The sequence below is a fragment of the Protopterus annectens genome, chromosome 3.part1 (genome assembly GCF_019279795.1).
Source record: "Protopterus annectens isolate FY-2018-M chromosome 3.part1, PAN1.0, whole genome shotgun sequence".
NCBI classification, from domain to species: domain Eukaryota; kingdom Metazoa; phylum Chordata; order Ceratodontiformes; family Protopteridae; genus Protopterus; species Protopterus annectens.
The window spans coordinates 138,159,269-138,176,597 of NC_056732.1; the positions used below are offsets into that span (position 1 = coordinate 138,159,269).

The window sequence follows — 17,329 nt, forward strand, 5'->3', positions numbered from 1 at the left end:
AATACAAAACTGAAAGCAAATTTGTATGAAACAGAGTACAGATAAGACAGTTTTAATGGCAGTTAATAGGGAAATCGAAAGCAGCTGAGAATTAAGATAGTAGGGAAATACTGGAACAAATTAAAAGTTTCAAGCACTTAGCTGGGTTGGTTAAGGAGAGGGGAAATCTGAATGAGGAGGTAAAAGCTAGAATCTGAGGGGCTGCAGCCAACTGGCATAGTGTGTAGTGTATTACAGAAGAATGCCAAAGAAGCTGAAAAGTAGAGTAGAAAACAGTGATGTAACCAGTACTACTATATGGTATAGAAACTTTGGTAGTAAAGGCAGAGCAGTTGAGGAATGTAAAATTTAAGTGTCTGAGATGGATGGAAGGATGCACACTGTGGGACAGACAAAATGTGGAACATCAGAGTAGAAGCCCAAGTAGCTCCAGTTGCAGAGAAGGTCAAAGAGAGTAGATAGTGGTGGTTTGGGCAGGAAAGCAGAAGACAATCTGGTGAAGATGAGTTTGGGACAGACGGAAAAATGGCAAGAGAAAATGAGGGCATCCAACAAACGGATGGATAGTGTGCGAGACTTGTGGTAGAAATGACTGTCAGGGTGGGAGAGTGACATTGATTCATGAGAGATTAGGGTTACCACCTGTCCCACTTTGCGAGGGACAGTTCCTCTTTGCGAGGGACAGTCCCTCTTTGGGCAGTTGTGTCCTGACAAAAAATTGTAAAAATGGCAAAATGTCCTGAGATTTTAGGACAAAATTATTTCCTATATTTTATGTAATAGTTGTATAAATCAGTTATTCTGTATCTAAAATACCTAAATGTTATAAGAAACAGAATAAGCAACTAAAATGCTACAAGAATAAGTTTTTATTTAGGCAAAAAAGTTAAGTTCTAACCTTTGTACTGACTGTGGGTATGTGTCAGCCTGTAAAATCTGATGTTTGTACCAAAAATGTCCCACTTTGTCCATTTGAAAAGGTGGCAACCCTATGAGAGATGGCAACAGTTGACACACCCTAGCCCCATATAGACAGTGGCAAAAGGGATGGGGGGTTCTGATGATGATAATGAGCTGCATTGATGGAGGGATCAGATGGCTCACAGTCCTGATTTCGCTTTTTTTTCCACTCACCTGAACACAATCTGTGCAGCCAGATTCCTCAGATTTTGTTTGGGGAGTGGTTTCAGTGGAGTAAAAGTACAAGGATTAGGGGGACAGTTCAGCTGGAGCAAAGCACTTAAGTACTAAGCAACATTTTTATTTTTTGTTTATTTTTTATGAGCTGCATGCCTCTGCACAATGTCTGGGACCCTGGTCCCCTGCAGATCATGACAGACACCACGGTGATGTGATACATAAACGGGCACCAGGCCATACCCTCTATGCCATCTGGCAGTGACAACTTGGGAGATGGCACTTCGCCACTCTTACTTTAAAAGCTTCTTGTATACCATCAGAGAAAAACATAGTGGCAGACAAGCTAAGCAGATCATGGGCAGACACTCAAGATTGGAGGCTTAATGAAGAAATCCTCCAGGAGCTGATCCAGATGTGGGAAACCTTTCAAGTTGATCTGTTCACATCCTTTTAAAACACAACTGAAAAGATTTTGTTCTAGGGCTCCCCTGCAAGCAGGTCTGGAAAACTGATTAGGTTTCATTCACTTGTTCTGGGATGTTCGTATTTCCAGGGTAAAAGACTCTTCAAAAATCTTTTTGTTGCCTCCCTTCTGGCCCAGTCAGAACTGGTTCACTCTTCTAGCATTGGCCAGGGGCCATTGCCTTAAGCTTCTTCACAGATGACCAGGAGAGTTTTGACTCACCCCAATATTAAACCGCTTCAGCTGTCTGCCAGGATTCAATTTTGAGCCCCTTTAGGCACGTCTTTCATGAGGATGTGCAGCAATTACTGAAAGAGGCAAGAAGTCTTCCTAGAAACTATATATTGTCAAATGGAAGAAATTTATTGGCTGGTGCCTAGCTAATGACAAGGGTTTTTGTACCACTGGTGCTTAAATATTTGAACACCAGCAGACATGTCAGTGTGTCTACCCACGGATCTCCCTTTCTTCTCTGTTTACATTTAAACAGTTTCTGAAAGGAGTCATGCCAGAGACCTCCTCAAAATAGGCTTCTCCTCCTTGGGGATCTTACCTTTGAGCTATAAAAATTTACTCAGTCACCCATTGAACCAGTCATTCAAAATGATTTATGGTTCTTTACCTGGAAAACCTGCTCTGATTTAATTGTCATCTGCAAGAAGAGTATCTGAGTTGCAGGGTCCCATTGTTTTCCCACTGTTACGGTTTTCCATAAAGACAGGGTCACTCTATGCACAAACTCCTCCTGTATGCCCAAGGTTGTTTCAGAGTTCATGTTGAATCCAGCTGTCAATCTCCCCGTTTGCTATCCAGAATAAATAAAATGCAGATTAAAACTGTACACACTACATGTGCATAGCAACTCTTTACAGTCTTGACAAAACTAAGTCCTTCAGGAAAGTTAACCAGCTCTTGGACTGAAAATGCCAACCCATGTCCAGGTGGTTGCCTTGTGCTAATTGTGTTTTGCTACTCTCACTATGGCAAATCCATTCCAGGCAGTATTAAGGCATTGGCATTGGTTTTGCTATGGCATACTGGAAGGGGTATTCTATAGAAGTGTTCTAGAGTCGGCAACTTGGTCGTATAATCAGACATTTACAAAGCAGTATGAACTAAATTCCTTTTTCAGATCCAGAGCAGGCTTTGCTCTGGCCATTATCCAGTAGCTCCTGCTCCCTTGTCTTTCCTGCTCACATACCTTTGTAGTCTACCCATAGGCTGCTGCAGCAGCGAGAATGATGAATATAGTACAGTTGTGTAAATTGCACCTACCCATAACAGTAGGTGTTGAGATTCTTAACTGCTGCATGAAACTGCACCCACCCACATCCCCTTTTGTTGTATATAGTTCTAGTGGGATTGAAAGTTGCTTGTTATTTATATCTTAAGTTCAGAATGAGTTCCCTATTTTTTGGTTAGTGGCAAGAAGGCTGTCAAGATTTTTCTCACTCTGGCTGCTTTATACAGCTGCCTGCAAAAAGGGCTTAACATATGCAGCCAGAGTAACAGTTTGGGAGGGAGCAAAAGTTTTTGTAAGCTGGACTCTTGCTCTGTTCGTGGCAGGATGCATACAAACCCCTAGGCTTCTGCAGCAGTGAAGAATTTATGCATCTACTGTCATGAGTAGGTGTAACTTATCCAACTGTACTTTTTCAACGAGAAGCAGTAGCCCTCTGTATCTTGTGCTTCAAAGTGTTCATTGTCCACTTAGTGTAACTGTACATGATGTTCTTCGCGTTTCACTGTTGCAGTCATCACATTCGGGTTATCTGCTTGCAGTAGCCCTCAGCCAGCCTGATTAACAAAGTCTTGGGTCCTGTATCGGTTGCTGTCCCTTCTTCCGTGACGTCAGGTCATCAGGGGTATAAAACATGCAGCTGACGCCATTACATCAGTCTTTCTTGCCATGCGGTGCCCAAAGCAGAAGCAGTTCACAAGTGCCAGTCAGCCGACTCCTGAAATTTTCGTTTTCAAGTTTCAGAACCGAAGGCTTCAACTAAACGCTAAGCACCCCATTGGGGAAACTTTTTCTTGCCCTAAACCGATGTCAGTAAAAATAAATAATTGCATTACTTGTGGAAAGCAAATACCTCCTAAAGAATTTCATTCGTACTGTATTCCTTGCCTAGGCCCTGACCACAACTTACCTCAGTCTGTTTTGTGCCTTATTTAAACCCACGAACTATCCGTCATCGTTATATTTACGCTTCTAAATATTTTGGTGCGCGGTTCAATTATCCCGATATGTCTTCGGTAAGCCATCCGACTACCGACATTCCGAAAAAACGCAGATAGAGACGGAGACAGGCTGCCGAGGTCCAAAGCTGCTGACGATTCTTCTCCTAAGCCAGTCACCAGTTCGCCGGTACTCAGCTGAGGTGCTTTTGCAGCCCCTGATACCCACTACTTCAGATTCGCAGGCCTCTAATGAGACCCATTCGGAGTCCTGTATGCCACGAGATGCTTCAACTGTGGAACCTGCAGATGTCTCTACCTTCTGTGGGTATATTCAGGCCTACTGACTTGCGTATTAAACTGACGCCATCTTCTTCTTCAAGGCCTAAGACTCGAACCATGCCTAGAAAACTGACGCCCAGACCACATGGTCAGGCCTCTATGCCTAAAAACATATGATAAGAATGGCTGAAGACCTTATTACTTTAATTAGGGGAAGCCAACCTTCCCCCTCAGAGATCTAAGACTGAGTTTGCTTATGATACTTCTGACCAGGATTCTGAATTTTCTGTTTCCTCTGATTACCAGGATTTACCTTATCTGCGTATGAGGATTCTGATGCTGAGGACTCTAGTCCCTCTTCGTCCCCCCCAGAGGATTTTTGTTATGGTGAAACCTTGCATACTCTCAGGAGCATTTTCATTGGGAAAGTCAGGATTTTTCGGATTCTAAAAAGAGGCATTGGGATTTCTTACTCCTGCCCCAGCACAGACCTTTAGCCATACCTCCTGTACTAGACATTGTTAATGATGCCTTGGCCCCTGACTCTACCTCCTGTTCCCAGAAAACCTGATAGATATTACAGGGTCCCTGACTCTCATAAGTTCCTTTTTAAAAATCCTACTGCGGATCCTGAGACATTTCACAGGGACCCAAGGGCATTAAAGCTACTACTGCCAAAAATCCTACCCCCTCTGATAGAGACTCCAGGTCGCTGGATAGATAGGGTAAGAAGGTATACACTTCTGCAACTTTGGTCATTAGGGCCTTAAACTGCCAGTTTCATATGTTAAAGTATCAGCAGCATATTATTGGATTGCTTAAACAGAAAATGATGATTCCCGATTGTGCTGAAAATAAGGATTTAAAGGATTTACTGCATTCACCTGAACAAGTTGAAAAACATATGTTGCAATGTGGTTTTGATTCACTAGAGGCATCTTGCAGGGCTGCTGTAACTGGGTCTGTACTTAGAAGGCATGCTTGGCTTAAGGAGCAATCCTTGCCAGATCATGTTAAAGGGAAATGACTGGATGCTCCCTTAAACCGGGACAGCCTGTTTGGCAACAAGGCAGAAGAAGTTTTTAAAAAGATGGAGGAAAAAGCTAAATCTATGCAAACTGTTAAATATTTTTTTTACAAGTACAACCTCCAAGGTTTAGTAGGCATTGGCCTTCCAAGAATTGGTCCTTTCCTGCCTCTTCCAGAACTTCAGTCCAAACCCAGATCCAGCAGAGCTCCCAGGCTTCAGTCCCAGGGTACGCACAGGAATAAGCAGTGGGTGGCATCCACTTCCAAATATGGGGGTAGTAAAACTCCCCCTGTTAGTAAACTGTCTCAATGACTTATTTTTAAAACTGCCAAGCACTTCTCAACTGACTGCCCCTTTGCGGGGAAAGATTGCTCTTCATGCAAAGAACTGGGAACTCATTACCCAGGACAAATGGGTTTTAAATAGTGTCCCAGGGATACATATTTCACTTCCACATGTTACCAACACCAAGCGGGTGGCCAAATCTACCCCCAAATCAGTGGACAGAGGCCCAAAAGCAAGTACTTTCTCTCTTAAGCATGGGGGCTATTCATTTGGTACCAGAAGAGGAAAAGGGACAAGGTTTCTACTCGAGACATTTCCTGGTACCCAGAAAAGACAATTCATGGCGTCCTATCCTGGTCCTGCCTACTCTAAACACATTTTTGGTGATTCCAAAATTCAAGATGCTGACTCTTCACCAGTTACTCCCTATGCTAGGCAAAGACACCTGGTTTGCAACACTAGATTTAAAGGAAGCATACCTGCACATCCCAATCCGGGAATCTCGCAGAAGATACCTATGCTTCAAAGCAGGCTACATGCACTATCAGTTCTCTGCACTGCCCTTTGGCTTATCTACTGCTCCCAAGGTAAAGTGCCTAGCTCCAGTCATTGCATTTTGCAGGCAAAGAAATATTCAAATATACCCATACCTGGACCATTGTGTAATTCAGGCAAAAAGCCAGGACATACTTTTGAAATATCTGGCCTTTGTACAAAGGGTGCTAACTTGTCTGGGTTACACCATAAATGAAAAGAAATCACACCTGGTACCCTGTCAACAAATTATATTCCTTTGTGGCAAGCTTGAATACAACTTCTCAGATGGCTTTCCTTGCGCCAGAGAAACAAATTCATTTGACAACCTACTTCAAACACGTGGCCACAAAAATCCTGCTATATCTGCAAGGCAAATACTACAAGCCTTTGGGTTCATGGCCTCCTGCATTCTTCTAATTCCATATGCAAGACTGTATATGAGGAAACTATTTAAAAAGCCTATGGTGTCAACATTCTCAGGATCTAGAAGCAATGATTCCTATCATACCTTGCCTACGCCTACAGTTATTTTGGTGGGCAGAGGCCTGCCATCAAAACAAGGGATTACTATTCACACTACCCCCTACTGCCCAAACCCTAACAGATGCATCAGACTATGCATGGGGGGGGGGGGGGGGGCTTACCTGACAGGGAAGTGTATTCAGGGCAAATGGAACCCAAGTCAAATGCACCTGCATATCAATCAAAAAGAAATGTTAGCTGTACAGAATGCTCTGACAGCCTTCAAAGACCACATTCTTCCAGGACAATTAACGGTAAAGACAGACAACACCTCTGTTATGTGGTACATAAACAAGTGTGGGGGGGGTACACAGTCCTGAGCTACCAAGTGCATCTACAAGCTCAATTCCTGCCAAGAAAACTAAATACATTGGCAGACTAACTAAGCAGAAACATCTTGGACCCACACGAGTGGAAACTGGAACTAAGGATTTTCAACATGTTGACAAGCAAATGGGGAGCCCAGATATAGACCTGTTTGCCTCCTCCCAGAACTATCAATTGGGCACATTTTGCACAAGGACTCCCCACAAACAAACTTGGAAAGTGGATGCTCTGTCCTTCAGCTGGAAAAACCTATCAGTTTATGCCTTTCCTCCTCTGCCTCTGCTCTCCAAAGTACTGCTAAAGATCAAATAAGACAAACCAAGGATGATTTTGATTGCACCAGACTGACCATGCCAACACTGGTGTACCCCCTCTTGTGCAGTGTGCCACTGTTGGCCCTATGGCACCTGCCTCGGACTCCTACCCTACTGTCTCAGCAGGAGAACCAGATTCTGCACCCTCAGCTTCAAACAATGAACCTAGCAGCCTGGTTAATTACCTAATCTCTCCTTCACCATCCCTCAGTAAACCAGTGATGGATATCATTTTATAGGTAAGGAGGCCTAGTACTAGAAAATCTTATGCTGAAAAATGGAAACAATTCTGTGCCTGGAACCAGTCTCAAGGGATGAGCACAGCAGTGCCCAATTTACCTCAGATTTTACAATACTTAACTGAGATGCTTCACAAGGGCCTGTCCTTCTCCTCCATCAAAATTCATGCCTCAGCCATTTCAGCTCACTATAACACAGAACCTCCCCTCTTCTCTCATCCACTGCTCAAGCAGTTCCTCACAGAGGCCAAAAACTTACGACCACCCAGGAGAGCTCCAACTCCAGCCTGGGACCTTAACTTTGTATTGGAGAAACTCACTCTTCCCCCTTTCGAGCCAGCTGCTACTGCAGAATTAAAGTTCCTTTTCTGGAAAACGGCTTTCCTTTTAGCAATCACTTCAGCAAGAAGGGTACCTATATTACACGCCCTTATGGCAGTGGAGCCTTTCATCATCTTTCATGCGGACAGGGTGTCCCTCAGGACTAATCCCTCCTTCATGCGCAAGGTGGTATCCAGTGTGGCCCTTAATCAGTCCATTCATTTGCCAACCTTCTTTCCTAATCCACAGAACAAAGGCGAACGGATACTGCACTCATTAGATGTGCACAGACAACGTAGATTCTACTTGGACAGGACTAAACCTCAAAGGAAATCTGAATAACTGCTGGTGGCATTTGCTGCAGGGGCAGAGGGGAAGGCTATTTCAAAGCAAACCATTAATGGATAGACCATAGCATTCATTTCTGCTACAAGCACCATGGAAAACCTATCCCACAGAGGATCAGACCCCACTCAACCAGGGCTGCATCTACCTCTACAGCCTTTCTCAGAGATGTCCCCACCAGGAACATCCTAGAAGCTGCTACCTGGAGTTCTGTACATACTTTCACCAAGCATTACAATCTGCTATTTTCTCTAAATCCAGAGCTGGCTTTGCCACTGCAGTCTTGCAGGGTCTTATAGCTGGTCCTAATGCTATCTAAATTCCTCCTCCCATCGTTAGCTTTGGGAATCTACCCAAATGTAATGACTGCAACAGTGAAACACGAAGAACATAGTACAGTTGTGTACACTTACCATAAATATAGATGTTCGAGTGTATTCACTGTTGCAGTCTCCCTCGAGCCCCCTTACCTTTTTGGCTATATCTCTAGTCTCCTTTACTATGCTCAAAAGCTTTTTGGTGTATTTGCTTTTTTGTTGGAGGTATAACCTTGTATATTTATAGATTATATGGCTTCCCATTAGGGGGGCACCTGACATCTGTGGCAAGAAAAACTGATGTAGTGGCGTCTGCTGCATGTTTTGTACCCCTAATGACCTGACGTCATGGAAGAAGGGACAGCAACCGACGCAGGACCCAAGACTTTGTTGATTAGGCCAGCTGAGGGCTGCTGGAAGCAGATAACCCGAATGTGATGATTGCAATAGTGAATACACACTAACATCTACATTTATGCTAAGTGTACATAACTGTACTTTAAGGTTTGTGTATTGATTTAGTACTTAATTGAAAAATTCCCAGCATAACTCTCTAATTTGTTTTGCAGTTGGATTTCCGGACACCACCAGGATTTGACCGCACACGCAATGCTGAAATTGGTAACAAGGATATCAAATTCAAACACCTTGAGGAAGCTTTCACCTCTGAGCATTGGCTAGTTAGGATTTATAAAGTTAAAGATTTGGACAACAGGGAGACTTTACATCACAAACTACGCACCAGTAACATCATCCCAAAACAGAAATACTTATCAAAGAAGGTGAGTTTGTTTGGGGTCTGATATCTTTTAAAATTTGTACCTTAGTTGGAGAGCAGTTGATCATGAACTGAGTTTTAAGTGGAACAAAAATCAGCTTATTTTAGAAGACTTCAGAATGAAGAGACCTTTAGAAAAAGCCAACATTTATTTATTTCTTTATTTAGTTATTGACATTTGTTAACCGAGTTTGTACATTTTTATATATTTTAATTTAATACACATATAATTATTATATGTATATTTTGTTACATTTATCATTTGTAACTTCATGTCATTTCTATTTTGGCCACTTGATGGGAGTGTTGCAATGATTTTCACAATAGAGTTGTTTGAGCATTCACTTCCGTATGAGTTTGAATTTACCTGTGTAATTGTTTACATTCTATATTGGAGTAGGATTCACAAATCCCCCTTGAGAATTTTATCTGTGAAGATATTATTGTATTTTATTTTATTATATTGTGAACTAGTGCTTAGGCTAATTCTATAATGTGTACTGAACAAGTTATTTTATGATTCACTTACATTTTACATTACATATTCATGAGCTGTACTTCTATTGGACCATTTGAATTTCTGTTACTATATATATATGTGGTTTGAGTATGTCTTCTTTGTCTGATGAAGTCTGATGTATTGACGAAAAACGCGTTGTGTTAGCGTTTAACGTTTTGTGTTTGGTACACTCAATAAATTTGGATTTGTATCTACAGCTGTCCGGTGCTTGGCTTCTCCTCTAAACAGTGCTTCTTTTGGGTCGTTCACTGGGAGAATACTAAAGGTTCTCAAGCCCATAAAGTGTTATGGTTTGTTAACAACTGGAATTTCCAGATCTTTCACCTATCCCTAAAGTTTTGTCTGCTCTGGAGGATGTTTTTGTTGATGGCTTCTAATTTTCCCAGATAGTCAGCCAAGTGTCCTTATTTTTTGCAGCAGATGTTGGCTTTAGTGAATCCAGCTTCTGTAAATATTTTTTTAATTCTTATCCCTTTTCTGATTATGTGAAGGCTTTTGACATGGGGTAAAAAAAGCATGTACGCTTTTTCAGCATTAATTTTTAGAGTTTTAAATTGTCTGGCTTATATGTTGACATTTGTCTCCAAGCTAATTGTGAAGGTATAAGAAACATTTTGGCATCCATTTCCTCTTGTGAGGTAAAAAAAATATGCTTTGTGTAATTTTTTTTTCTGTTTCCCAAGATTAAACTGTTTTACTCATTGTTTAAAATGTTTTGAGGAGGTTTTCCTGGCTATGGGCTGAGAACCTCCCTAAGGACATTAATAATAACATTTTGAATACACCCTTGGGCAAAGGTCTTTTTTGGACCTTGCACTGCAGAGGTCATCAAACATGTGATGATTAAGGAAAGCTGATTTAGGGAATCTCAGATTTTTCAGCCATCCTTCTCCAAACTTTCTTAAGGGTTCTCTGCTCCCTTATCTAACTTCAGCAAAATACAGTCCCAGCAGAAGACTGGAAAGAAAATGTTTAAAAAGCAATGGCAAGAAAGTTAGAAAATGAAAGCAATGAACTCCTGTCAGCAAGGACATGCTAGTAAATCAGAATGAGAATTGAGGGATCTGCCCCCCCCCCCAAGTATCCTGACAATTCCTTAAACCTGAAAAAAAAGTCTAAATCTCAATTTCTGTCTCCTTAACACATTTTCAACAAATGGGTCCTGATTGTGATCCAACTAGGCTACAGAGGGCAGTGGGAGGTGCTGCCTCCTTTCCAGGGGATTCTTTCTCATCTGACAGACCAAACTCTCCTCTTTCATGTTGCAGTGCATGCCTTTTCAGGGGATATTAGAGGTTTCTCCTCCTCCTGTGTGGAGAAGGTGTTCTTCCCAAAGAAAAGATTCTTGTAGACCAGATGTTCACCGTGCATACAGCTGCAGTTATAACAGATGGGGTTTTCCTGCCGTCAGGCGGGTCCTCGGTCAGCCGAATTCCAAAGTCTAGGTCCGGGGTCGGTTGTCGCTTCTTCCCTGACGTCAGTGCGACAGGGGTATAAAAGAACCAGCCGACACCATTTTCTTCAGTCTTTCTTGCCGCACGGTGCCCGAAGCAGAAGCAGTTCGCAAGTGCCAGTCGGCCAGCTCCTGAGATTACGAATATTTTGCAACCGAAGTCTTCTTGAAAGCTAAGTACCCCGTTGGGGAAACTTTTCTTGCCTCAGACTGATGTCAGACAAAGTTAATAATTGCATTTCATGTGGGAAGCAAATACCGCATAAGGATTTTCATTCCTTCTGCATTCCTTGCTTAGGCCCAGACCACGACGTCTCGGCCTGTCGTTTTTGTGCTACATTCAACAGACGCACCATTAAGTGTCGGGCGGAGTTCGCCCAACACTATTTGGGCAAAAAATGTAAATACATTATGTCGTCGGATACTCCGACTCCAGTTTTGAATAAAAGACGCAAAGATAAGGACTGACATACGAGGTCTGCGGCTTCTACCGACACCACGCTAAAGCCGACTACAGGTGGTCCGGTTCTCAGTGAGGCGCCTACGCAGCCCCTGACCACCGACGACACTTCATTGGCGGTGTCTACTGTACCCGAGGTCGCAGGCTCTTCGGCCCACACCCCGACTACCGATACCGAAGCCACTCTTGGCGGTGAAACTCAGAGTTTAGACAGGTCTGCCACCTCTCAAGGTGTCTTCAGGCCTTCCTCTTCTTTTTCCATCAAGGCTTTCTCTGAGTCTAAAGCAGCCATGCATATTAAGAGACAAGCTCCACAGGGCCCTTCTCAAGGCCCCATGCCTAAAAAGCAGATGCTCAAAATGGCTGAGGATTTGATTACTCTTATCAGGGGTACTCAACCCCCCCGGACAAAAGGCCCAGAGTGGAGGAAGAATCCCCCTCCTCGGACCAGGCCTCCATTATTTCAGAGCATTCTGATGACCAGGAACATTCATACTCCCCTTTTGAAGATTCTGATGCAGAGGAGTCCATTCCCTCTGTCTCCCCCCCCCCCCGAGGATTACTCTTTTGGGGAAACCTTGCATACCTTGAGGGAACACTTCCACTGGGAAGGCCAAGAGTACTCAGACTCCAAGAAAAGGCTTAGGGATTTTCTCTTGCTCCCTCAGCACAGGCCTCTGGCTATACCTCCTGTCTTAGACATTCTAGATGATGTGTATTCGGAGGCCTGCCTTAACCCAGACTCTTTAACTCCAGCCCCAGTCAAGCCTGACAGGTATTACCGGGTTCCTGACTCACACCAGTTCCTATACAAAAGCCATGCGGCTGACCCAGAAACTATCTCACAGGGCCCCAAGGGAATTAAGGCCTCCACTGCTAAAAATCCATTACCTTCAGAGAGATTCCAGAGCTTTAGAAAGGTGGGGGGAAAAGGTATACACCTCAGCCACCTTAACCATGAGGGCATTAAACTGCCAGTTCCATATGTTAAAGTACCAACAGTTTCTGTTATCACAGTTGAGAAGCAAAATGTCACAACCTGAACAACCAGACATGAAGGAGTTGCAGGATTTGATGCATAGTGCAGAACAAGTGGGTAAACATACCTTGCAATGTGGTTTTGATGCTTTAGAGGCCTCATGTAGAGCTGCTGTTACAGGATCAGTCATACGTAGACATGCCTGGCTCAAAGAACAAACCTTACCAGATCATGTCAAAGCTAAATTACTAGATGCCCCTCTGCAAAAAGATGTATTTGGTGTTAAAGCTGAGGAGGTATTAAAGAAAAATGGAGGAAAAGGCTAAATCAATGCAAACAGTGAAAGATTTCCTACAGGTACAACCTCCACGTTTCAATAGAAATTGGCCTTCCAAAAACTGGTCCTTTCCAGCCATGGACAGACCCCGAAGAGGTAGATACAGGCGCCCGAGGGGCAGAGGGCAATCTCAAGGATCGTTTAGAGGCAGACAGTGGCAAGCTCCTACACAGAGGTGGTGAGGATAGTTCACAGCCATTCAGAAAGCAGACCCAATGACTTTCCCCTTTACATGCCAAGCAAGGCTCAAATGGCAGCACCTTTAGGCGGAAAACTGGCATTATTTTCGAAAAATTGGCATATTGTCACAAAAGACAAATGGATCCTGGACATTATAAACAGAGGCTACCGATTCCATTTTCACACCCTTCCAAAAATGAGAGGCATGCCAAACCTGCCACACAATCAAAGGGCAGAGGCACAGAAACAAATTTCAGATCTCATGGACAAGAAAGCTATTCAAGAGGTACCTACACAAGAACAAGGTCAAGGTTTTTACTCCAGACTGTTCCTGGTACCAAGGAAGGGAAAAGATTGGAGACCTATTTTGGACCTATCCATCCTAAACACATTTTTACTCGTGCCAAAATTCAAGATGCTCACATTACAGCAGCTTCTTCCCATGCTGGGCAAGGAGTCTTGGCTGGTAACATTGGACCTCAAGGAGGCATACCTGCATGTCCCAATCAGACAAGATTGCAGAAGATACCTCAGATTTCTTGCAGGTTCAACCCATTATCAATTGTCTGCATTGCCCTTTGGCTTATCTACTGCGCCCAGAGTATTCACGAAATGCCTGGCATCAGTAATTGCCTACTGCAGACTTCAAGAGATACAAATATACCCATATTTGGACGACTGCCTGATCCAAGCGGACAGCAAGCACATACTTCTGAAACATCTGGCATTTGTAATAATGTTGTTGAATTCTCTGGGATACACAGTCAACAAAAAGAAATCAAGGCTAATACCCTCTCAAACAATAATTTTCCTGGGTGCCAACTTGGACACAAACACCCAGATGGCCTACCTCACGCCAGAGAAACAGGGGCAACTAACTCAATACTTCAAAAAACTAGCAAATTTCACCAGGCTGACTGCAAGGAAAATCCTGCAGGCTCTGGGATTCGTGGCATCTTGCATCCTACTAATCCCATGTGCAAAGCTGCATATGAGGAAACTTCAATGGTACCTGAAAAACCTATGGTCTCAACACAGCCACAGTTTGGAAACAATAATACCACTGATTCCATGTCTTCAAAAGGAATTTCTGTGGTGGGCTCAAGCATGCCAAAGAAACACAGGTCTCCCATTCTGCAAGCCTCAAGTAAATCAAGTCATCACAACAGACGCCTCGGACTACGCCTGGGGGGCGCACATGACAGATCGGTGCATTCAGGGCAAATGGTCCCAAAAAGAAAAGCACCTACACATCAATCAAAAGGAAATGCTAGCAGTAATAAATGATATAGCTTTCAAAAACCCTCTGCATCCGGGTCAACTATTGATAAGGACAGACAACACCACAGTAATCTGGTACATAAACAGGGAGGAACCCATTCATACCCCCTATGCAGGCTGGCCATGTCTCTTTGGAACATGGCTCTGGAATTACAAATCGAACTTCAAGCACAGTACTTGCCAGGCAAGGAAAACACACTGGCAGACAACCTAAGCAGAAATGTGACCGATCCACACGAATGGAAGTTGCATCCTCAAGTTTTTACAGAGATAATTCAAGCATGGGGAAGGCCAGACATAGATCTCTTTGCCTCCCACAAAAATCACCAATTGGCAAAATTCTACTCAAGGACCTTTCATCCACAGGCCTGGGGAGTGGACGCATTCTTTCAGTTGGACAACAATGACAGTTTATGCCTTTCCACCTCTTCCTCTGCTGCCCAAAGTTCTATTAAAAACCAGAGCAGACAGACCAAAGATGATTCTCATTGCTCCAGACTGGCCAAGACAACACTGGTACCCACTCCTGAGGAGCCTGACGCATTCCCCACCATGGATCCTACCTCTAATGCCTCTTCTTCTGACTCAGCACAACTTCAACACTCTTCACAGTCAGCTGAAAACACTCAATCTGGCCACATGGAAGATGCCTTAACTTCACAACAGACCCTACTCTCCAAGGAGGTGCAGGATGTTATTTTGGAGGCCAGAAGGCCTTCTACTAGAAAAGCTTACTCCGCAAAATGGAAACTGTTTTGTGCCTGGAATGAGAAAAAGGGCCAGAATCCTGGAATACTGAATTTACCTCAAATATTACAGTATCTAGCTGAGATGCTAAGCAGTGGACTTTCATTCTCCTCCATCAAAATCCATGCCTCAGCCATTTCTGCAGAATACAACACTGATCCTCCTTTATTCTCTCGCCCCCTCTTAAGACAGTTCCTCAGAGGGGCTAAGAATATAAAACCCCCAAGGAAACAACCAGTACCTGCTTGGGACCTCAGTTTCATTCTAGAAAAACTGACCTTGCCTCCTTTTGAGCCAGCTGCGTCAACAGAACTGCAATATTTGTCCTGGAAAACAGCCTTCCTTCTGGCTATCACCTCAGCTCGCAGGGCATCGGAACTACAAGCCCTCATGGCTGTGCAGCCTTTCATCATTTTCCATCAGGACAGAGTTTCCTTATGAACCAATCCGTCCTTTATGCCAAAGGTGGTATCCAGGGTAGCTTTTTAATCAGGCTATCCACTTACCTACCTTTTACCCTAATCCTCAAAACAAAGGGGAGAGACTACTACATTCCTTGGACATCCAGACAGCTGCGTTATTATTTGGACAGAACAAAGCCTTTCAGAAAATCAGAGCAACTCTGTGTCCTATGCTACAGGAGCTCAAGGGAACTAATTTCCAAACATACAATCTCAAAATGGATAGCCCACTGCATACGCTTTTGTTACTCTTTTCATGGTAAAACTGTACCTGCAGGCATCAGATCTCGCTCCACAAGGGCCACAGCTACCTCTGCAGCTTTCCTCAGAGGGGTTACTACCAAAGGTATTTTGGAAGCAGCCACTTGGAGTTCTGTGCATACCTTCTCCAAACACTATCATCTACCATTATACTCCAAAACCAGAGCAGGCTTTGCCACTGCAGTCTTGCAGGGCATCCTGGCTCCTCCCAGTTCCACCTAGTGCCTACCACCCCTTTTTTAGCTTTGGGATTCTACCCATCTGTTATGACTGCAGCTGTATGCATGATGAACATTGTACAGTTTTGTACCTACCATAAATGTAGATGTTCGAGTGCTAATACAGCTGCAGTCCAGGTTTCCCTCCCTCCTTCCCCTCTTGGGACAGGTCTATTGGCTAACACCTCCTCATACAAACCTGATTGGGGTATTCATTTATGGTGTATTTGCTTGCAACTACTGTTTTTTGATTATATTGCATTGCATTATTACATAAATTTATGTATTGCCTTCCTTCTGGGGGCACCTGACATCTGAGGCAAGAAAAACTGAAGAAAATGGCATTGGCTGGTTCTTTTATACCCCTGTCGCACTGACGTCAGGGAAGAAGCGACGACAACCGATGCTGGACCTAGACTTTGGAATTCGGCCGACCGAGGACCCGCCTGACGGCAGGAAAACCCCATCTGTTATGACTGCAGCTGTATTAGCACTCGAACATCTACATTTATGGTAGGTACAAAACTGCACCTTTTGGATCTTTTCTTGAATCAGTTGTTATAGTAATGCTTTCACTTCAGGACTTCCAAGGTGGCTGCACACTAAGTTAGTTTCAGCTTTCCCAGTATGACAACTCGGAAAAGAGAGCCAGTGAATGCCTTTTTGAGTAAATTCCAGTTACTGGCTAGTAAGTGTACTGCTTGGATGCCAGCAAAGAAGAAATTTAGAGAGCCTGAAAGAAAATCATTCAAGGTTAGGACAAAACACTGGCTGGGAGGAATCCTGCTGCTGTTCAGCAAAAGGCAGTTTCAAGCTCCAACTTTAATGTAACACATGGCTTCCAGTAATCTAGAGGAAAAATAGCTTAAATGTGTTTGGAGCTGATTAAAATAATTGAAACACTGAAGAAGTATATCAACTCAAGTAAAAGGCTGGAAAAATGACAGATGTTCAGATGACCTGATAAAACTGCAAAAATCAAGAGGTCGAAATGAAGAAAAGGCTGGATGAGTTATGAGACTGCACAAGAGGAGATTTTCAAAAACTGGTAGAATTAGAGGGCAGAGCATAAAGGGGAAAACTTGAGATTTTCTGCTGTACCAGAGAAACTGGAAGGAACATACTGTATTCATTTATGAAAGCACAAGTAAGCAACTGGACTAGTTTTGCACAGCAAGAGTTTGAAAGATCACATCATGTGTGTGTGTGCGCTCCAAACCTTCCTACGAGAAAGCAGCCAGGACCTCTAATAGTGAAGATGTCATCCTGCCAACAAAGAGTTGAGCTGATCCTGACAAAACTTGGTCTGTATCAGCTTATCGAAAGCTGATAACATCGAACACTATTAACCTCT

The 17,329-nt window shown here is 43.5% G+C and overlaps 1 protein-coding gene across 1 annotated transcript in view; it reads left to right on the forward strand.

Moving 5' to 3' along the window:
- STT3B (STT3 oligosaccharyltransferase complex catalytic subunit B) overlaps window positions 1-17,329 on the forward strand; it is a gene marked incomplete in the record, with an annotated part of 781,351 nt that overhangs the window by 696,398 nt on the left and 67,624 nt on the right. The window contains 1 exon segment of the mRNA XM_044066668.1: window positions 8,870-9,082. Within this exon segment, the coding sequence (XP_043922603.1) occupies window positions 8,870-9,082 (213 nt within the window).